The 22,841-nt window shown below is 45.5% G+C and overlaps 1 protein-coding gene across 1 annotated transcript in view; it reads left to right on the top strand.

Moving 5' to 3' along the window:
• Window positions 1–22,841, top strand: part of sema3ab (sema domain, immunoglobulin domain (Ig), short basic domain, secreted, (semaphorin) 3Ab) — a 37,896-nt gene that overhangs the window by 10,831 nt on the left and 4,224 nt on the right. Inside the window, exons 2-16 of the mRNA XM_023791395.2 lie at window positions 5,335–5,495; window positions 8,087–8,149; window positions 10,972–11,091; window positions 12,070–12,163; window positions 13,565–13,684; window positions 15,005–15,147; window positions 15,717–15,831; window positions 15,921–15,990; window positions 16,689–16,833; window positions 16,925–17,144; window positions 17,444–17,535; window positions 18,135–18,176; window positions 19,246–19,403; window positions 21,132–21,199; window positions 22,433–22,578. Coding sequence (XP_023647163.1) covers window positions 5,335–5,495; window positions 8,087–8,149; window positions 10,972–11,091; window positions 12,070–12,163; window positions 13,565–13,684; window positions 15,005–15,147; window positions 15,717–15,831; window positions 15,921–15,990; window positions 16,689–16,833; window positions 16,925–17,144; window positions 17,444–17,535; window positions 18,135–18,176; window positions 19,246–19,403; window positions 21,132–21,199; window positions 22,433–22,578 — 1,757 coding nt within the window. The remainder of the gene's footprint in view (window positions 1–5,334; window positions 5,496–8,086; window positions 8,150–10,971; window positions 11,092–12,069; window positions 12,164–13,564; window positions 13,685–15,004; window positions 15,148–15,716; window positions 15,832–15,920; window positions 15,991–16,688; window positions 16,834–16,924; window positions 17,145–17,443; window positions 17,536–18,134; window positions 18,177–19,245; window positions 19,404–21,131; window positions 21,200–22,432; window positions 22,579–22,841) is intronic.

Genomic DNA, 22,841 nt, shown 5'->3' with positions numbered 1-22,841 from the left:
TTGCACATTCCTAACACACATGGTTAGGTGCTGTCTCTAAACCTCCCATAATGCACTTTTGTGAGCTCTGATGGACTGGCATCCTGTCCAGGGTGTTTCATGGGATTGGTTCAGATTCACTGTGACCTAAGCAGTTTGAAAAATGGATGGACACTTGAGAGATTTATTGCTGGTTGTAGTATGCAATAAGTAGAGAATTTATCTGAACATGTAACATTCTGATAAAGTACCACTGGGTTTCACTGGCGATATGAAGTCAGATGTGTCTGAATGGTTGAGGAACAGCACTGGGCCTGTTTCAGTCTGATGTTAATGTTCTCTATGGGGGGGGGGGTGAATGCATTCTGCTCCATAAAAGCCTGGCCAGATTTCCTCCTGGAATGGAGCTCATACATCCCCAAGCTATGCTGTCAGCTTGTGCTCGTAGATGTACGTTACAGCAGTGGATTTGCCATTAATCACTGTCCTAAAAATTTCATTGCTTTGATGTCAATTCAGGGCACGGTGGGACTGTGCTTTCTCCAGGGAAATGAATCCATAGGTGTAAGGAAGACAGGGGCAAATGTGTGCAGGAATGACACAACTGGTAGGCGATATCCGATCTCTGCTGCACATTTAAGGCAGTCAATTAGCATTTTAGTAAATTGTGTGACCTGTTTTGACCTTACAACTGCACCTCGTCAACTTCAGTTCACCTCAAAATCACCAGACCTCATGCATTACTTATGAAATTCGTAAACTTCACTGTGGCTTGGAAATCACCTTAAGAATGTCATCAGCAGAGGATTGCTGCCCACGGTCGAAGATCCGTATCTCACGTAATGCGTTTAAGTGATATTTGCATCTACTTGTAGAGTAAGATAAAGTCTATGGCTACATTTTACATTTCAGTATATTTTTCTCCAAACTGGAGCCTGTATCTACAAGCAATGAAAGAAAATAAAGCTCGACCTTTAAGGTTAGCCGTTATCCTTGAGGGTAAGACTGTACTTCCGTTAGGGATGGTTCCCTGTTGTAAATCATGACTCGTAAGGAGAACATGTGCCTTCAATTTCCAGAGCGGTGCTGGGTTTCTCAGAGTGAACTTTTCGACATGCATTTGTATAAAACAAAGAATTATGTCTGCACAGTCAGTAAACAAGGTCATTGTCACAGCATTGCTAAAACGTATAACTTATATATATATATATATATCATATCAAGGAAGTACATTCCTTGCAGAATATTGTCAAAGCGAGTAATCCATTTGTATCACCTGGAACATTTGTTTGTATGCGTGATAATAGAAATGAGTAATGCTCTTTATTTTGACCAAAATAAAGGAACTATGACTGTTTACGTTCTAGAAAATGATTACGGAAAGTATTTCTCAGTCGCTTGCATTTCTGAAAACTCTGAGTGGCTATAACCAGGAGCAGACGGAGGACCTGCCCCCCCACCCCAACCAGCAGTCTCCTGAGCACTGACATGTAAACACACTTCAAACGGGTGTGCATTTCTTTGTCCACTGAGGAAAAATTCATTAGGTGTCCCACTGTTTATCCGGAGACAGGAAGTGATGAGATCCAGATCCACGGGAGCTAGCCTTGGTCGGCCTGGATGTCGGATTCCTATCGGAGGCGCAAGAACCCGGCAGCCGATCGTGACTCAGATAAAGGCTGAGAGCTCGGGTGAAATGGAACAGGAAAAAAAAACCCATATGCCAAGAAAAAAGTCAGGGAAATCTCACCTGCCACCAAAGCAGGCTTAATGCATTGTAGCTGCACCAGTCTCGTCGTGTCTACTGTTAATGGTGCAGAAATGCATACTGACTGCAGGCGGTCTGCATGCTGCAGGAGAAGGTGGTCAAAAGGCCACCTGATAAATAAGGTTTCCAAAGAGTTGTTTTTCACGGTTGCGTCTACGCAGTGTAACGATATTGGTGCATTCTCACCTACTGACGTGTGGAGATTCTAACGGATGACGTGCTGGAGGTAGGGGTGATTGTGCTAGATAAGGCTGTTTGTGAATAGATCACAAGTAACATCTCGCACAACACCGTGTCGGTGTCTTGAGGAGAAGCATTAATACGGAAAGCAGAGCCTCTGACACAGACACGGACGATGAACTTCTTTCCATCGCTCGAGTGGTGATAAATTACTCCGGGGATTGTACTAAGGCTCATAAAACCCCGCACATGCAGCATTATGTTCAGACCGTATTTTCTTTTTTGGAATATCGTACAAAACCATTGGCCCTCATGATGAACCCGCCTTCGAGTCTTTTCAAGATTTGGCACAGGTTGCGATCCTGCAGTTTACTCGACCCATGCTTTTTATGACCGAGATGATGACGAACAAGAAAACGCAGAGCTGTTCTCTGCCAGCGAGCTCTAATGGATCGAAAACAAACTCGGGGGAATAAGCCTGTCATCGCCCGTGGCAGCGAGAACCACATCTGGCACTGAGGCAACCATAAGGAACTTGGGCACAGATGTGTGTTTCTCTCGGAGGATGTGAAGATGCTCACTGGACAAACCTGTGTGGCCGGATCCTCGTGGGCGAAACACCGGGCTTCAGTTCCTCTGAGTCCCAGCTATGGAGAAATGTATTTAAGAAGAGGTGTGGGTCTCATCGAGGTCTGACTCTGATAAAAGACCCCTAATTTCACCCCAATACATCTCACCAACTCAGCAAACTTCTTATGTAGGTCCGCTGGTGCATCGTTCCATTCGTATCTGAATTTAACTTTTTTTTCTTTAAACTTTAGACATGGCTCCTTTGTTGAAGGTAGCTGGGCAGAAATGACAGCGAGGGTAATGTAATCGGCCATAAAGTTTTAATGCTACTTTCGTGACACGTTATTGCGGTTAAAACCATTCAGGGTAATGGCGTGTATATATTCTAACATCCTTCAGGGTTTTATTTTCCTCACTCAGACCGTATCTTGTTACATATTGGGAGACTGCCCCCCCCCTCACTTCCTCTAGTGGCTGTCCGCCTGCCCCATGTGGGTACCCCCCCCCCCCCAGCTGACAGCCCCCAATCAGCCATGTCTCCCTCCCCCAGCCCCGGAGCAGTGCCCAGGAGCTTCGGCGACGACGTTGTCGAGCGTGGCGCCTGGGGTTTGCGGAGCGGGCAAAAGCGAGGGTGACTGACTACTGCAATTGGACAGCTGGGATGGGAAGGAGCCGGAGACGAGCGTCCAATAGCCCCCGCGGGCTTCCTGGGACGAGCGGCCCCTCCCTTGCACATTTCTGGCACCTGTACCACTGATGCTCCAGTGCTCTGAAACCCAGAGAAAAACTTAGACTCAGAGCCGCGTTTAATGATGAGGCGAGCTGTTGCACTGTGGCCTTCAGCTATGGCAATTATACCCTGCGACTGAACTCGCAGGATTTGACATTTTCATGCAGGGAACCAAGAGCCGTAGGCATCTAAAAACTCCCTCATTTACATTTAATGACAACATCTCCGGATTTAAGGTCCTGTAAATGAACTACACGTCTTTTTTTTTTTTTGTCTCAAACGAATATTAGTAAAATGACCAGTATCTCGAGAGTTTGTTGATTATACAGTAAATGCATTTTTTAATTTTATTATTCATCATAATAAATTATATTGTGGCAGATTTTGCATGCAGCATAGTTCTGTGCGATTTATTATTGGTACTAAAACTGAGGAAAAACCCACGGAAAATATGATTTATGAACCACGTGTCATGGCATTATTATGAATAATTGCAGCTTTACCATGCTGTACTTGTTCCGTCACTGAGTAATACCGTTAACCACTGTCATCTTGTCATTATTTATACATCTTTTTATTTATTTATTTAGATTTTTTTTTTAAGATGTACCAGAAAGGGTACAAATCATGCACAGTTGTGCAATTTTGAATTAGGGCTCTGTGTTGATTGTCATCTTCAGAACTGTTTCTAGAAGCTTCCAGACAGTCCCTTTAGTTATTAAAATTCCCGGCCATTCATAAAAGAAATGAATGCGCCAGACGTTTTTAAAAAAAGCCTCCAGCACAAACCCCACCCGCTGCGCTGGGAGTGACGCCTTTTCTTCTTAAACACAAAACCTTTCGGTGGATAAATCATAAATTAAACATAATGTCGCTCTCAGGAAGGTGGCGCTGCCATGTGAGGGTGTTCTGGGGTGGTGACATGGTCCGGCATGCCCTCTGCCTGTGAAGTGACTCTGCTGCTTGGGTTACTGCCCAGTCTCTCCCCCCCAACAACAGTAATCGCCCATTATTATTATTTTTTTTTTTTTTTATTATATATGATAGATGAATTAATTTTTATTAATAAAAATAATAAATATAATATTAGATGTAGTCAGTGGTGGATTCATGCATAGTCTATCCTAGGCTTGGGAAGAATGGAACAGCTAGTTAACTCCGGACTGTCCATGCTGACATCAGCCCAGTGGGATGTTCCACGAAGCAGATTTTCTCAGTCAGCTGGATTAACTTAAGATAGAAATCATGATTGTCCAATAGGAATGCTTGTTGCCTAAACTCTTATTGGATGATCATGACTTCTAGCTTACATTAATCCAGCTAACTGAGTAATCCTGCTTCGTGAAACACCGGGCAGCCCTGGTTATAGTAGTAGGATATTTTGTAATTACTTTTATGCAGAATTTTTTCCCTAGCTAATCAGTAATATAGACACCATCCTTGACACCGATTGCCTGTCTTATGAGTTTTTCCATTCCGAGTTGTGCTGACCCTGGAAGTCATTAAGCCGTTCTTGCCTGACGCTGATTCTCACTAGCAGAAACCAGACGCCGCATCCGATGTAAACACGCGGTGACTCTGGCTCCACACGCACATCCTAAGCGCCATAATCGGCGGCACTTTCTTGTGTCGCTCTGCCAGCTTCTAATGGCCCGACGGGACGCGGTGGAAAGCTCCGGGTCGGCAGCCGAGAGCCGGTGCGTGGGGGAAGCGGCCTCCCTGGCGGGCCAAGCCGCAGACGGCTCGAGTTCGGTGCCGCGGTTCCTGCGGCCATAGCGCCGATGGCTCGTCTGCACCACTGACTTTGCCTGCTTCCTCTGCATCGTGGAAGAAATTACATGTATTCCTGCACCTGATTATATATTTAGAAAATATATAATATATATAAAAGTATTTATATAACATTTATTATATAAAAATATACATCCAGGTTTATCCATTGCGTTTTAGTGCTCCAATACTCATCAGTGCCTAATCTGTGGCCAGCAGTGGTGTTTGCTACCGTTCAAATAGTGCATCTGCGTGCAAAGCGACTCTTTGAGTTTTGGGACCCTAATTCTGTGCACCGCATTCCCCGCTAACCATCATCTTCCCTTTCCCTTCACAGAGATGCTGGACTCCAACAATCTAATCACCTTTAACGGTCTGGCTAACAGCTCGAGTTACCACACCTTCCTGCTGGACGAGGAGCGGGGCAGGCTGGTGGTGGGGGCCAAGGACCACATATTCTCATTTAATCTTGTCAACATTAACAAAGACTACCTAAAGGTAACGCTGCTTCAGAGTGGGGGGGGGGGGGTGTGTGTCTGGGGTGAAGCAAAGCCAAATGGAGGAACACGGTTAGCATAGCATAGTCAGAAGGAGCATTAGGGGTGTCTGGCACTGGGTGTGATGTCAAAATATGACAGCCGTCAGTTTTTAAAGACAAATAGTTGGAGGACAGGTTGCTGATGATTTGGTCGCGTTAGTCCACGTTCAGTTTGGCTCTGTGTTTAACGTTTAGAGACGGCCTGAAATCTCCCGTCAAGCTCAATCTGTAACTAAAATGTGGAAATATCCCGGTGTTTATTCAGTACCCATGACCTGGAACTTGTTCGAGCAGATTTTTAACACGAACCAGACACAGGTAGAGGCAAACATGACACATGTTTGTGCATGTGTGGTGAATTTGACCAGAAGGGCATGGTCTAACTGCAGTCAGGATTCCAGGAACGCAAACGGTTCATGGGTATGCCACTTGGTCTGAGATATCATATCAGAGGTTCTCCATCTGCCGTTATTGCAAAACGGTTTCTAGTACACCGGGACACCCCCCCCCAGCAGCATACTGACCCACGGGAAGGAGACACAGCCTCGTCACGGGAATGAGGAAATGAGATGTGAAAACCATGATGGGAACAACAGCAGCAGGCGCCAACAAAAAAACCTGCCCCGCAGGCTGCCCCAGTGGGGGTACTTGGAAAAGCTTCCCAGGGAATATTTAAGAGGAGGAACCATCCTACATCAGAGATCAGGGTGACTAATAAAGGCAATAGGGGGACAGCGGACACCACTGAGAATGTGACCTTTAAGCCCGAACTGGCCCCCACATCCCATGAAACACGGAGAGCCGTCCAACACACTGTGAATGGAAAAACACATGGCCTGTGTTGGCATCTCCGATGCCTGGAAAGTCCCTTCAATCCATCATGATGCTGTGAAGCTGTGTACAGGACTGGAGATTTCCCTACGTGACATAGTGAGTGCTTGGCTTAAATACTTCAAACTGGTCTCAAGGTACAACAACATTTTCATGAGCCTAACCCCTATAGAGCTGGACTGGGATGAGTTGGATTGAATCGAAGAGTAAGAGCAAGGTAGCCAACTTGTACCCAGAACTTGTGGAAACTCCTTCAGGACTGTTGGAGAAGCATTCCAGGTGGCTACATCTGGAAGCTGGCTGAAAGAATTCCAAGAGTCTACAATACTGTCATGGAAGCAAAGGGGTGATATTTTGAAGAGTCTAAAGAGACTTGTTGCAATATTTGATATGTGTTACTTCATTGTGTAATGGCCATTTAAAGTCAATAACAAGCAAAAATGGAGACAAATGCATTAAAAGCAGGTTCAGATTTTTGACTGGTACTGTATGTTATAATCTTAATATATATGGATATTTTAACATGGGTGCAGATAATTGTGATCTGGAGGCTTTCCTGTCTACTCATGCCATCTGAGCCTGGGATGAAACTGAGCATTACAGTATAGTGAGATGTTTGATCCATGGACAGTCTGGCTCTCTTCCTAATGGCATTCCAAGAACACAGCAATATCGACAATGTGCGAGTTTGAGACACACCGTTGGGACTGAGCTCCACAACACCGAGGGGGGGATGGGGGGGCATGTCCAGGAGAGCTTGGCGTCAAGCCCACGAGGCCCTGCTGAGGAACGGGGGGGAGGGGGGCTTTCTTCCAGGTTTGCTGGCTTGAAGACCTACCACATGTCCAGCTAAAAGCCGGAGACCTCCCTCCTGTCTTCTCCTCGGTCTGGCAGCATGGAATTTCATTGCAACCTGGGGATGACCGACGTGCAGACGAGCACTCCATACCGGCAGGAAAATGGGAACTGGGAGTGGGGGGGAGGATCTTTGAAAAAGGGTCCTCGTCTCTCTGACATTAACCGTCTGGAACGGCCGACTAGACTCGGAATCCAGCTCGCTGGAGAAAGAATGCTGTCAGGAAGCCCAAGTCCCTGATCTCATTCCTCTACCCTTCTTCTCGATCATATCTCCATCCTTTCCCCCCTTTTTTCCTTTCTGTAGTTCCTGGTATTGTTTTCATTTCACTCCAGCAGCAAATCCTGAGTATAATTTCATTATTCTACCTGGAACAGGTTTAAAGACAGAAAGAAAAAAATTATCTGATCTTTCATGAAGGCGAGGCAACGCTGCTCAACGTAAACATTTCATTTGTCGGGCAGGAAATATTTCATTTATCGTACTGTCGTTTGTAATCCGATGCAAACACAAAATCTGTGTCTGTTATTTAATTCCTGGAAAGTCTTACAGTGTTTCCAAGCTGGTATCAGGCTAAAACTAGTGATTTATGGCTATTTGTCCAAAGCACATGCACATAAAATTATTTCTTGAGTCTAGCAAAATGTGATTCAGAAATGCGTCAAATAAAAATCAACCCTTTTTAACAAGTTGCAGGTACGGTTATTTGTCGAGGTCACTACTGGAAAAAATGAAACCTTAAAAACCTCAAATGTGGTGTCTCGTGAAGTGATTTATTTACTTCTCAGTTTTAAATTCGATTTTAAGAGTTTCCAGTGCTTCCAAGTTAATAAGCTGACAAGACTGTCTGCTTGAACACTACAGATTTCATGGCCTGCTACCCCATCAAGGCGAGATGAGTGCAAGTGGGCAGGGAAGGACTTATTGGTGAGTATTCTGTGTGCAACGCCCCCAACTGAAACAATGTTTGCTGATTTTCAGGAGCACCCAACTCTCACACACACATGATGAAGTTTCCTCCTGGTTAATATTCAGGACTAAAAATCAGAGTCTATAAGCAATGCTTTTACAGTAAAAACACTCTCATGGATATTAATTCTACCTTAAAACAATACCGCTGTTTGGAAAATCCCTCTTGTGTTTATAAACTCAGCATCCGACAGGGTGGTATTTTTCTTTGAAAGAAAACCATTGTGGTTGTCAGGAGGCTTATACAGTCACCTCGTGTGTTTTTGGGCGGTGATGAGATTTTTGGAATGATAAATGAATGAACAGGCTTTTGTTTACGCAGATTCTGCCGACGTACGGTGCTTTTTTTGTGACAATGAAAGCCAAAATGTGCAGGCCCACTAAATATTTACTGTAAATGGCTGGGGGGGGCAGTTTTGGAAAGAAGGGTCCACTCTTCACATTTGGAAAAGACCCTGCCGGTGTCCCTGGTGGGGCGTAAATGAGGAAGGTGATTTGTCCTTAATAGGAGCACAGTGTGCGAGATGTTTACGCGAAGGCCCTCTGTTTGCCCGTATTATGTACACATTAAGGGGGTGCCAAATGGCCTCCTTGAGTATATTTAATGTCGATTTCAGGTAGACACGCTGATGTCTTCCAGATGTGGCCCTCGTGGACTGCTTTCTGCCAGCCACTAAGAGCATTTTTTTTGTCTGGTGTAGCCCCCTGTCGCTGGGCACCTTGGAAGGCGGGTCTTCAAACAGCAAAAGTGGTGAAAGTCGCAAGGCCGGGATCCGATGCGACGAGTTCGAAATTGCCTTCTTGACAGTTGACTGTTTATGTCAGCCTTTCAGCATTTGGGTGTCTGATTTACGGCAAAATGCTTTCAGAAATGGACAGGTTGGCGATGTTATTAAATAAACAAAAAATAAATGTGCATCCACACGTTAAAAGTCTCGTTCGATGCGGTTTCACAGCTGTGATGAGCATCGTTTCCAAAAGCGGCTGATTAGCCAGATGTCGTTTGGGTCCCTGGCAACTCGTCCAGGATGTTCCCCGCCTTGTGCCCTGTACTGTCTGGGATGGGATCCAGGCCCCACTGCGGTCCTGTCCCGAATAAGCAGCTGGAAGACTGATTGATAAATGGCTAGTTTGTAGCCCGTTTAATCTTAGTGAAAAAGATTCTTTTCCAAATGTCAGGTTTGAATCGCACTCGGGCATGTTTGCAGACTCCCGTCATTGCCTTCTCAGTGGATGTTTTATGGAAGTTGAGTTTCACAGGTCGTAATTTCATGGCCACACGTGCGTTTGACGTTTCACTTCAGTAAAGAACCAGCTGAGACGAGACGCAGGGTGGGGAAAGGGCCGTGGGCCAGTGTTAGTCCTGCCGGGACGTGTCACATAGGTATGGGCCCAGGAAGGCTCCACTTTGCTATGTGAGCATGCAGAGTATGGTTTGTTTTTTCTGGGGCCCCACTGAAAAAGTGTAGTGACTATTTGTGGCCAACAGAGGGCCCCCATGCAAATGTGTGGTTTGAGTGTTGGTAAACAGTGCTGCCACGAGAATGTTACAGATCATATGCTGGAATGTAGTGGGCCGGAGAAGCACAGAGAGGCGTCACCTTCCATGGGCAGTAGTAGCCTGTGTTTCACGCCACCTCCTGGCCATTCTCCGAATTACCAGACAGCCGCAAACTGCCTTTCTGACAGCTTTCTGAAATCCCTGTTCCATTCGGCTGAACGGACAGTGCAGGGTGACTTTTTGACCTTCACAAAATCTAACTTCGATTCTGCTAATGACAGCTGACTGAACATCCCGTGTAGAGAGTTGCATTTTAACCTGTATGAACCTTGTCAGGATTCATCTTCAGTTCTGCTGATTACAGCCGTCGGTTAATAAATGCAGAAAAACTTTACGAGACTCTTTGCTGGTCCTTGCGGCATTTCATTACCATAGAAAGGGTCTCCCTACCCTCACTTTATAAACCCCATCCAACTACGAGGATCATGAGGAACTGTGGATGTAAGCAACGTTGGCATTTGCAGTTACAATGGCCCCACCCACTTTGGAGAGTGTGTTGACTTTTGTTTATTTAGCAAATAATTTTCTCCTAAGGAAAGCTTGGGGTCAGACAGCAGGGGCATCCAGCATCCCTGAAGCAGTTGAGGTTAAGGGTTTCACTCTAGGGCACAGCTGTGAAATGATTACTCTGCCAGCCACGGGATTCAAACCCATGACCTTCCGGAGACAGGCTGAGCTATACACCACTCGGATGGCTTCCCTTCACACCCATGCTGAGCACATGGCCTTGGCCTGAGAAAGGAGGGATGGGTCAATCGCCGGCCTTCTCGTTCCCGCCGAGGGCACGTCATGATCTGTTTCCGGCTGAAACAAGGAAGCCTGGCTGATGTTCAGCTGACCACATTAATTTATGCTCCACACCATTGGTTCCTCCTCAGAACAAACCAGCAGGGTGTCAGCAGTCATAATCATGCTGTTCTCATCCTCCTCTGAATCCTGAAATTAATACATGTTTTGTAATATTATATGCATCGTTTTTTACAAATTTGTTTCATGATCTCTGATCTTTATGTCAAACGGAGCTTCAAACACGGAGTCCTGAGTGACTTGGTTCATTTGAAAGCACCTTATTTTACCTGAGATGTTAGTGTTGAAGCAGAGCGATCCGGTGGAAGCAGAGATAAGCTAAGGCGAGGTGTTTGCTGGTGAAAAACAAAAAGGGAGGGAACAGGACTCATGCAAAAGGCTGTCACCTGATCCACATTCTTGTCCTCCACAGAAAGAGTGCTCCAACTTCGTCAAAGTGCTCCAGTTTTTCAACCAAACCCACCTGTATGCCTGTGGGACAGGAGCGTTCCATCCCGTCTGCACCTACCTGGAAGTGGGCAAGCGCCCGGAGGTGAGATGGCGCCCGCCGTGGCTGCAGGATCTTGGCTGTTTGACACTGACCCAAATACTGTCTGTTTCTCCTGTTTCATTAATTTTTAAATTTAACAATGTGTAACGTCAAACCATTGCTAGCTTAATGCTAGCTTCAATTTATGCATATCTTTCGGGAGAATTGTCACTGACATTTCTTGTTTCAAGTATTTTCTTGGTGGGGAGCATAAGAGTAGCAATAATTCATACAGAGGGATTACCCTTATTATTATGTTTTGAATCAGTGAGTGACATGGGAGGGGGCACTCCGGCGGCCAATCAGCTTTCAGCAGGGGCCAGTGCCCCTGTGGCCCAACCCCTCCACATGTCCCCATCTTCATGATTTTTACCTTTGATCATGAAAAGCCTTATTTCCATAAAATGGTCCTGCTTATTCGTGGTATGTGTCATTTCCTTAAAAGATTTGCTTCCCCCTCCCCCCCCCCCCCAATTATAGGAGTTCAGTACCATTGAGCAAATCCCCCAATCTTGATCGTGATGGAATCAGTCATACTTTCATGGCTCCATGAAGCAGCTTCTGTTCACACCTCATTTGATCCCCAAATGCTTTTAATTGAACGTTTCTGAGCCGAACTGGGCCAGATCCGAGAGCGCCAATAGCGGTGTACGGGACGGTTTTTCATTTCTCAAATTGCCATCCATCAGGGCCACAATGCCATTGTTCACCTCTCGGCAATTCACTGATGGCCCCTTAAATCACTTAGTTCAGCTGATGAAGTGGGAAATTAAAGGAATGTTTTGGGGCTCCATGGTTTTTAATCTTTCTTGAGCAGAACTGTCATTTCCTAACCCCAAAATGTTGATGACTTGTGTAGACAGAGTATTAATTGGGTTTTTTTTTCCCCGTTAGCAGAAATTGATCCAGAATCATCCAAACGACACACATACACATGTTAACATCCTCAAACACCTTATGAACTTGTACTTTTCTAACTAGGACAACGTCTTCCGGCTGGAGACGTCGCAGCTGGAGAATGGGCGCGGCAAGAGTCCCTATGACCCCAAGCTGCTGTCGGCGTCGCTTTTAATTGGTGAGTGCACCGGGAGTGATCCTGCCTCACCTTCCTCCCGGGTTTCCCAGCAAGCCTTGCTGTCCGGATATAAATAGAGACGTGGGGGTGTGTGGTATAGAGAATAGACTTGTGTCTGATTCCACAGCCGGTCACTGGACCTGTTCCTGATCACTGGATGCTATTGTATTTTATCATACTGCTCGCTGAAATGCTCTACTGAGCAGATATGCCAGCGGTAGCTAGGGGGCGTAAGAGTTATAGGTACCAGTTACCATTTAAAAACCCAGGAGTCCTCAGACACTCCTACAATACAGTGAAAACTCTGTGAGACTGTACTGATGTGAAAGAGGCTTTGAAATGTTAAAATGCCAAGTAGGACCCTTGAGGGACCGAAGCCAACGTCCTGCTGGCTAGGCCTTGTTCCTATAAGCACTACTTCTGGGCAGGGAAGAGTAAACAAATATGGTTTTCAGCAGTAACAGGGTCAGGAAAGGGATCAAAACATGCCAGGAAAAAACCAAATAAACATCACGGCCACAGCTCTCAAGGATAAGCGTCTAGCCGCTGGTCTCGGTTCATGGAGGTGAAACACAACAGAATACAACAATATGTGAATGAGAAAATCAGTAATCAGAAATCAGTACACAACCAATCAGCATGCAACACCAGAGTTACATGTTTAGCATAAAAATCCTGGGAATAAATGTGATTTATATATGCCGTTTTCTTTGTATATGCCTTTTACATTTCTTTAACGTTGAAAGTTCTTTGTAATGTCCTTTTTTGTAATGTCTCGTAAAAGCACCACCAAGGCAAATTCCTTGTATGGAAACATACTTGGGTAATAAAAATGATTCTGATTTTGATTCACGGTTTGACAATTTTTTTTTTTAATTAACCGATCTGCTGTCAGCCTGGCGTGTAGGAATCTTCTCTCTGGCACACAGTCCCTCTCTGAGAAAGAGATTCGACCCTCGGCTCAGCTCAGATCTTGGATTCATAGTCCAATCGATATCTTGGATTTACAGCCGGATTTTTCGGGCTTGCATCTCGGATTTGCGCGCATTAGATGGGCTGCAGATGACATGGAAATGTGCTATAAAAGAATCTGATAGACAGAGAGACAAAGTCCTGTTTTTTTTTAGTAAACTTAACCAAGCACAAAGATGGGATTTAATTGTTGGGGCCTGCAGGTGGCATAGTGATTAAGGGTGTAGGCCGAGAAGCCGGTGCAAAGCCTGTTATTATCCTACCATGGATGCTGCTGTAGCTTGGAAGTGAACATGAATTAATCCATCAAAAATTCCAACTGTGGAAGTGTTTAATGATGGATAAAAACATCAGCCAAGCACCTAAAATGAAATCGCCCAGGTATGTGAAAGACGGGTGCTGATACTCGTATTTTTTCCTGTTTCACAGACGGGGAGCTGTACTCTGGGACGTCGGCGGATTTCATGGGAAGGGACTTTGCCATTTTCCGCACACTGGGGCCACATCACCCAATCCGGACAGAGCAGCACGACTCCAGGTGGTTAAATGGTATGGGAACGGACGGCCGACACATCACCATATTTGCATTGCCCCCGATGCGTCTGTCATTAAGGGTGTTCCGGTCTGTTTCGTGTCTGTCAACCACTTGTCTTCAGGGTCCTGAGAAAATCACCACATGCAGTAAAACCTTTAGAGAGCTCACGTTCACGTGCAGTTCAGATTTCATGGCTGATCTTTTATACCTACATAACTGCTTTCATATTGCCATCAGGGGGCGCTGCAAACCTACTCTTTGAATCCATCCTCCGCTTGACGTGGTGCTGAGAGGATCAGAGACATCAGATATCGCCTATTCATAACCTTGCATTTTTTTTTATGTCTCATACCCACTTTGGGGATTAACAAGGACTGAAGTGCGCCCCCTGTCTGCGTGAAAGCGGGAATTAAGAAGCACAATGCAGAACTTTAGGGCTCAGACACGTCTGATATATTTCCAGAGACTTTAGACTTACTTAGCTTTTTATATGGCCTTCAAATCTCAAGCTGCATTACTTAACCCCCCCCACCACCACCACCCCCAACCACCTCGCCGCTCTGTTAGCATCACTGCAAATAAAGAAAGAACCGGCTTTGTCCGTCGGTTAATCTTTTTAGACTTTACACAGATTACACTTTTATCTCCCCGTTTCCTTAAGTCTTCCTCTTTTCAGAGACTGTCATTGTGGGGTTTTTTTGTGAAGAGGAGGTAATACGAGGATTTCAGCTAAATTCCCAGTATCCTTTATTCTCTGGTAGCTGGAGTTGTTGGTAAAGCAGATATGTGGATGGTTGTTGGTGGCTGGGGGAGGGAGTTGTCCTCAAAGAGGTCAGCCAGGATGATTTAGGGAAATAATCTATCCCCCTAACATGTCACACCCCAGTGGATCTGAGATGATGTGTGTGAGCTGGTTTCAGCTCAGCGGAGGATTTTACTCCATTTAATCAGTGTCTTCCTCTATATGATTTGAGCCCTTGACTGTTCTTGTTTTGGGCCAAGCTATGTGACAGGGACCCATTCACTGGCAAACATAACCCCATTTTACAACGTTCTGTCCAATGTCCAAATATTGCTCAAGAGCTTCAGAATTAATAGAGAGACAGGCCAAGATGGCAAAGTAGTTAGCATTTTCACCAAGTTAAATGTAACTAATTTTGGTACTGTAAGTGAATATTTATTCTGGGTGAATTCATTTGCAGGTCTACAAACTAGAAGGTTTTGAGGGTTCTGTAAACATGCAGTTGCACTGGTTGTAGAACATTCTTGAGGTTCCTCAACAGTTTCTGGAAACCTCCAGATGATGCGATGCTCCTGTGTCTGTTCACTCCCAGACCCCCGGTTTGTGGGCGTGAACTTGATCCCTGAGAGCGACAACCCCGAAGACGACAAGATCTACCTGTTCTTCCGCGAGAACGCAATGGACGGCGAGCACACGGGGAAAGCAACGTATGCACGCATCGGACAGCTCTGCAAGGTAACCCCCCCTCCCCAGTGGAAGAACATCCACACCTCCTTAGCAAAAACAAATAAACCTGAGTACCAGCATCGCTCAACCAGCTCTGATCTGTCGTTACGCCTCTTGGGTAAAAGCTCTTCAAAGGCTGTGTACTGTACGTGTGTCTGTGCGTGGGAGGATCCTGCAGGCTACAAGTTCGTGTGTTGCGATGTCCTGAGACAACGTGGTCCTCCATTTTGCAAATTTACTGGTTATAACCTTTCACTGGCAACAGACCAGGGTGAACCTGATGGTGCTTACATCACAATGGGGCCATTGTGCAAAATACCAAGGATATCTCAGTTGGTATCCAAGGAGAAGTTTGCACTCTTTCACATATAAATCGTAATACCACAGGACGCCTGGTGAAATGACCTTTGCAGCTTCATAAGAGTTATTCTTCTCACAATAAATTGGGAAATGTATTTTCCATATTTTTTGCCATTCTAATGATGTCCCGTTTGTGTATTTCTCAATGAGCGAGTCAAATGTAGAATGCTTGTCGGTTTGTTTTGCAATCATTCATTCAAGTCCTGTCTCTTTAACAGAACGATTTTGGGGGTCACAGGAGCCTGGTGAACAAATGGACCACCTTCTTAAAAGCCCGCCTGGTTTGTTCAGTGCCCGGCAATAACGGCATCGACACCCACTTTGATGAGCTGCGTAAGTCGCTTTGTGTCTCGTTTCCTCATCCTGCAGGGCAAATGCCAGTTTTATTTGGTTCATGCTAACTGTGTCTCTATCACCCTTAGAGGACGTGTTTATGATGAGCTCAAAGGACCCGAAGAATCCAGTCATTTATGCTGTGTTTGCAACATCCAGGTGAATGCTTCCTTTCTTTGAGGCTGGCAACTTTCTCCAATAGCTTTTGGATAGGATAATGCCCCTGATGCTGATGCTCCTTCTTATCCCATATTTAGGGAGCATGTTGTATAGTTCCACTTGACAGAAACTTAGGATTCCTTAGAATTCCACTTAGTGACCTGCTGGTCCAAATATTCATATCAGTAAATGTGGGCCGGTCATCATCTCAATGAATGCGGTGCACGTGTCTGCAAAGTTAGCACACGTGAGCAGACCAAAAGCGGATTGGGGTAATGACCTATCCTTAAAAAGCATGTTTTCTTCGTCTGATTAAAAGCTTCAGATGTTTATGTAAACTTTTTAAAAGATATGTGCTATGTATTCAAGAGGGAGAGTGGGGACAGATCTATGATATTTTAAGAAAGACTTCAAAGAATTCAAAGAAAACATAATGGGAAATATTATTCATCTACTAGCTTTTTCTCCTTTGACTGCATTACTGTCATGGAGCATGTGCAGCTGCAGAGTGCGATAAGAGTTGGCGTTACACCTAATTGAATTTTCCCTAAATAACATTTAACAAAAACTAACAAACCATCCACTGCTGCATCGTAATCAATACGTGGGCTAATTGTGTGGGGGAAGGCAGTTTATCACAGGGATTAATCTGTAGTTGAAGGTTCTCCAGGGTAATGGATTTGATTTTCTACTTGCAGTAACATCTTCAAGGGGTCGGCGGTGTGCATGTACAGCATGACCGACGTTAGGAGGGTGTTCCTGGGCCCCTACGCACACCGGGATGGCCCCAACTTCCAGTGGGTGTCTTTCCAGGGGAGGGTACCCTATCCACGGCCAGGAACAGTGAGTGAGGGATGCAGAGGAGGCCACGTGGTATATGGTACCAACACAGGGTCGCCATTCCCTCACTGCTGTGGCTCTTGTTGGTTCACAGTGCCCGAGCAAGACCTTCGGGGGGTTCGAGTCGACAAAGGACCTTCCCGATGATGTCATCACCTTTGCCAGAGGCCACCCTGCCATGCACAATCCTGTCTATCCAATCAACAACCAGCCCATCATCACCAAGACTGACGTGGACTACCAGTTTACCCAGATTGTGGTGGACAGGGTGGAGGCAGAGGATGGCCAGTATGACGTCATGTTCATTGGGACAGGTGACTACCGCCGTGATCAGATGAAGTTGTTTGTTTCTGGAACCCTCTTCCCGACAGACCTCTTCCTATATAGTTGATTATTTATGTTACATCATTTTAAATTCTCTTTTGTTTATCTATTGGCTATGAACATAACTTACAGCCCATGCCTCCCGCCTGTGAGTCACTACATTAGGGGGGGCAAGGGGCCCCAAAGTGACGTTTTGAATGGGGCCCCAGAAACAACCCTGCCACCCCTGCATGACATGGCCCAGGGGGGTGTGCTGGGCCACATTCACATTCTCTGTCTTGTTTTCAAGATATAGGGACTGTTCTGAAAGTGGTGTCCATTCCCAGAGAGACTTGGCACGATCTGGAAGAAGTTCTGCTGGAGGAGATGACCGTCTTCCGGGTACGGCCTGCCAAGATTCATAGAGGCAAACAGAAATACTGCGAAAGCAGTGGCTGAAGGGCGAAATCCTGAGCTTTTAAAAGCTGAAGGGTTTTACTAAACCCAAAAGGAGAGATTCCCCAGGTCATCAACACACATAATCATAATCTGCCAAGTCCATAACACAAAATGTGTCTCCAGGTGATGGAGCTTCTTTAAAAAAAAAAATACTACACAAAATATGTCAATAAGATGCTACAGGCAATTCAGCAGCTCCGATGCTGGACCTGATTTACTTCCAGGGTGCATTACGTCAAGAAGGATCTGGTGTTTTGTTAACAGAAAATCTCTGGTATGATGCCAAGAGAGGAGAGACTGGGGAATATGTAGGCCAAGCTCGACCACCTATGACCAAATCCAGAGAGGAAGGGGATTTTTTTGTCTAACCGCAGAGTATTAAGCTGAAATGTCAGTGGTTCACTGAACTGATGCTGAGGTCAGAGCTCTTTGCTGCCCTATATTACGGCCTCACTGGAGCACCACATGGAGGGGATGTGAGGTGTTGTTTTGTGAAAATTAACTCTGAACTTTATTAATTTGGCTGCCACTCTTCCTTGTAGGAGCCCACGGTCATTACAGCTATGGAGCTCTCCACCAAGCAGGTAAGTCCTCCTCCGAACACATTCGCAAGCCTCACGTTAATCTAAGATTTTCTCCACAGCCTTACCAAAGCGTGCCCAGCTCAGCGTGGCTGTTCTGCAGCCGGTCAAATTCAAAGGAGGCCGACATCCTGACACAATCGCTCGAAATTGGAACATTTGTTGTTAATGTTGTTCCAGTGATAAATGTCAAGAAGCAGTTTCGCTGGGGAGGTCACAGTGCCCCCTAGTCAGCATATTAAATATGCACTTTAGCTGACACAGTAATATCTGCTTTAAAGGGGAATGCCACTAGCTACATTGAACATTTCATGTGTGTTTCATTACCGAAGACATTCATGGAAAAACAACACAGGAAATGACATGGAGGGAGAGGCTAACATGCGTGGCCAAAGGTTTCCTTCGGTTATTGTTTTGCACAAAGTCCCATGGAGCTTTAGAGTGGTTACTAAGCTCCAGGCTCATTAACAATGCATTACATACGCTGAAATGACCCTAAAACCGAAAAAAAACCTAAACAAAAACACAAAGGAAATATGTGAAAGAAACATTCCCAAAGGGTGAAAAACACAATTCAAAAGTAAAATAAGCTTTTGATTTTGCTTTACTTGGTATGAAATCTAAGGCAAGGGTTTTTGTGTGTAATGGTTTCTGTTGAGTTCTTTTTTGTTTTTTCAAATCTGAAAAAATTGTAGTCCATGGCTAATTTTCAGGATTAATGGCACCACTTAAATATTCATCACAGCTTGTGTCAGATATAGACGTACAGAAATATGTTCAGTGTCAGCAAAGGGGGAAATGTCCGTCACGAGCGGGGTGGGTCAATATGCAATACCTTAATAATCTAATAATTATTGTAAACTAGTACTTATTTATGCGGTCAACCTAAACTGCTTCACTGAAATGGGTAATTTTTAGCACTTGTTTAAAACGCTACAGATTTCTGCTAGCCTCATTTAACTCGGTATGAAGTTGTCTGCTTCTGTCTTTGCCCCTTGAACCCGCTACAGTGAACAGAAGCAGACGATCACCAGTCCTCCTGGACAGTAACACACATCTGCTCTCCCAACAGCAACAGCTGTACCTGGGCTCATCCATCGGGGTCTCCCAGATGCCCCTGCACCGCTGTGAAGTTTATGGCAAAGCCTGCGCCGAGTGCTGCCTGGCACGAGACCCCTACTGCGCCTGGGATGGCACCGAGTGCTCTCGCTACTTCCCCACCGCCAAAAGGTAGCCGGGCCACACCCCCCTCCTCCCTCTTTGCACTCGGACATCGCCACAGAAGACCACTGTAGTCTTCACCAAATATTTGCTTTGCACGGAGAAATGAGAAACAGACGATTTGGCCCACACTGGACACGCCAGGCAGGAAGGAGGAATGTTCCTCAGGAAACCATGCAGGGTGAACGGCTGATAGAATGTTCTTTAACCCTTTGTGGGCAAATTCACTCCATTGCTTCAGAGGGCAGGGCAAAAATCCTGGACGGTGTTAGACCAGGGCTGCCCAACCCAGCTCCTGGAGATCTACCACCCTGGAGAGCTTAGGTGGCGCCCAAATTTAACACACCTGATACAGATAATCAGGCTCTTCAGTAGCATCTCAGTATTAGAGCCACCTACGTTAAGACTAGGGCAGGTGTATTAAATTGGGGCTGCAACTAAGCTCTGTAGGGTTTTAGACCTCCAGGAGGAGAAATGAGCAGCCCTGCTCTAGACACTGTGCAAGCATGTCTGCAAATTCCCCACATCCTTAAGGATCAACAGACAGAGGAGTTAAGTGGAAGATCACTGGGTCTTGGACCTTAAATGTCATCAAATATAGTAAAAAGGTTATTTTCTGAACTTCTTGTTGAGGACAGTGGCCATCTGTGAACCAGGCCTCCTGTGAAAATATCCCAACTGTATGATGTTCTAAATTCCTTGGAAAACAGGAAGTGGATTTCAGATAACACTAACAGGCCCTTTAAAGTAAAAAGAAAATTTCATGAGGGACCATAGGGTAATGGACCACTGCGTTCGGAACTGCAAGAGAACAGTGCGAACTGCATAATGCAAACATCGAGCATTGGCCAAAAATAATTTTAACGATGTTTTTAAAGTCGTCAAAGTTATTACAAAAGGAGAGGCACGCTTCCAGGTTAATGGTCTGGACATGACCAACCCTCACTCTCGCCTCTTATATGTGTTGTCTGGAATATGAGGGTCTTGACCATTTTCTCAGCTGTAACCCTATGGCTCACGTGTACGAATTACGATGTAGGGATCGACGCAGCTGTTGTAAGGGCCAGAAAGGTAAGAATAAAAGATACACTACTGGTCAAGCCATTGGGTGACATACTGTAGGTGACCACCTAGGGGGCGCCAACTAGTCTCAGATGGAGCTTGGCAAAGGTGCCACTTGGGCTTCAATCGCTATTGGAGGTACTAAACAAGATGCCGTTCTGCCCGAGTTCTAGCCAAATCCCTCCTTGCCATTTGGATTTTCATTCATTAGTGCTCAGATTCCGACTTGCTCTTCCGAAAGGCAGTTAGTCCCCCTAGCGTGCGGCGCTTTCTCGGTTTACCAACTTCAACATCGGTAGCTTGGCATCAGGTTTCCACCGGGTGGCTCGACTGACCCGTAAGATAAGCCAGTAGTACGGGGGCCTCAACAGCACCATGCTGATGTTACATGCAGGGGGAGAGATATACCAGAGCACAGAGGCCGTGCCTAGGGTTTTTGCCGGCCTGGAGATTGAACACAAAACCACATGCATGTGTTTGCTCAGGAAATTCCACCCTGAGCAAAAACAGCCCTTTTCCACATTAAAAATGAACATAAACGCACAACAAAACATTGAAATGCGACTGTTTGCTTACTGTTGCCAAGGCACTGCCTTGTTCTTGCCACGCGTATGTTAATTAGGGCGCGGGAACAGGCAGCTTTGTTAATGGGAAGCATCCATGATTTTGTTGTAGGAGGACAAGGCGTCAGGACATCAGGAACGGAGACCCTCTGACCCAGTGCTCGGACCTCCAGCATAGTGGTATGTCCAAAGTCTCATGACCTCCACGCAGTAGTTCTCTCTCAAAGGCTCCATACTGTATGTCTAAAATTTTGTCTTTGCAGAAACACAAAAAGCCATTGTGAAATTCACTCGTGCTCCTACAGCAAGATGTTTTTGTGACAAATTTAACATTTCTCCAAATAAACATTGAAAGTTATTTTAAAAATGGTCAGCATTAAGGGGAGTGGCATGTGAATTAGGATTCTGTTTCTGATTGGAAGGTCACTAGTTCAAATCCCAAGGTCAGCAGAGTGATTTCATCTTTGGGCCCCAATTGCTTCAGGGACTGTCTGACCTCACTTCTCAAAAATGTTCATTGCTCTGGATAAATACATCTAAAGGTCAGAATCACATCAGTTGTAAAAAGTTTAATGAGTCTTTCAGGCCTGTACAGAGCCCCCGAAATTGTCGCCTGGTTGTTCACATGCTGCTTGTGTAAATCCCTGTTATAGTGAGGAAGGTCCTTCATCATTAACAATACATCCTACAAAAGCAACTGCCTGTTAGCGTCAGAATCAGCACTAGACGGGGGCAATGGACCACACACAGGGACCTGCCCGTTACTCCGTAAGCTAAAACCACCTGAGCGGCCAGGCCAAGGCTCCGGGGGCTAAACCGAGGACAAAGGAGTGAACAGAGACCACTGTGCTTCACTATTAATGGTGGCATGGAAGCAATTCTGGAGCCGACAGCTGGAAATTAACAGCTCTACTTGGTGACAGATGTGTTCTCGGAACATCCATGATCCCATCTGGCTTCAGATTTTTGCATGCCAAAAGCTGCTGTTTTGTAGGGAGAGCAACACTGAGGGGTGAATAGTGACGAATAGGCTCCCAAATTTAACAATGGTACTTAAGGGTTTGATTCTGGCAGCTCTCGTTTATGTAAGACCAGCCTACACCGTAAAAAAAAAAAAAACTATGTAACTTTACAGCTATTGGTTACAGTGTAGGTAAATCCAGATACAAGTCTAAAGAAGCGCTAATGCCAAAAGACGACATACCTGTACGGAAATTTATACTTTATCTTTACATTCATTCAATATGTTTGTGCATATCTAGCGTTTTTTTGTTATAAGTTGTCTTGAATGGTATATTAAGGTAAATAAAACGTGCATAAAATCTGACTTACATTAGGATTCTGGAATGGATTACTTATCTTTGTACATATATAAGCGATAAGGTTTTTTCTGTGGATCCTCTGCTTTGGTAGACGATCTCACCGGACAAGGCACTCTGGAGGACAAGCTGACCTATGGCGTGGAGAACAGCAGCACGTTTCTGGAGTGCAGCCCAAAGTCACAGCGAGCTCGCATCTACTGGCAGCTTCAGAGGCAGGGAGAGGAACGCAAGCAAGAGGTATGCGGGACGAAGGGGGGTGTTTGGTCATGCTTTCTGCAATACCAGCACTCTGGAGCCTACAGTACCTGCAAAATGCACCAAAACCGTCCACCGCCTCCAATTCAAGTGTGGAAATAAACCTAATGACATCAATGAATCCATTTAGACACTTTGCCAACTTACCCTTTCTAAGGTGGGCTAAGGAATCAGCACCAGTCATGACGCTGGGATATCAGCTCTTAGAAAGTTGCAGAAGATTTCCACAGCTAGCTCCGTCAGTC

The sequence above is a fragment of the Paramormyrops kingsleyae genome, chromosome 1, assembly GCF_048594095.1.
Source record: "Paramormyrops kingsleyae isolate MSU_618 chromosome 1, PKINGS_0.4, whole genome shotgun sequence".
Lineage (NCBI taxonomy): Eukaryota > Metazoa > Chordata > Actinopteri > Osteoglossiformes > Mormyridae > Paramormyrops > Paramormyrops kingsleyae.
The sequence above is the reverse complement of the archived record's forward strand: the minus strand, read 5'-3'. Positions and strand labels throughout refer to the sequence as shown.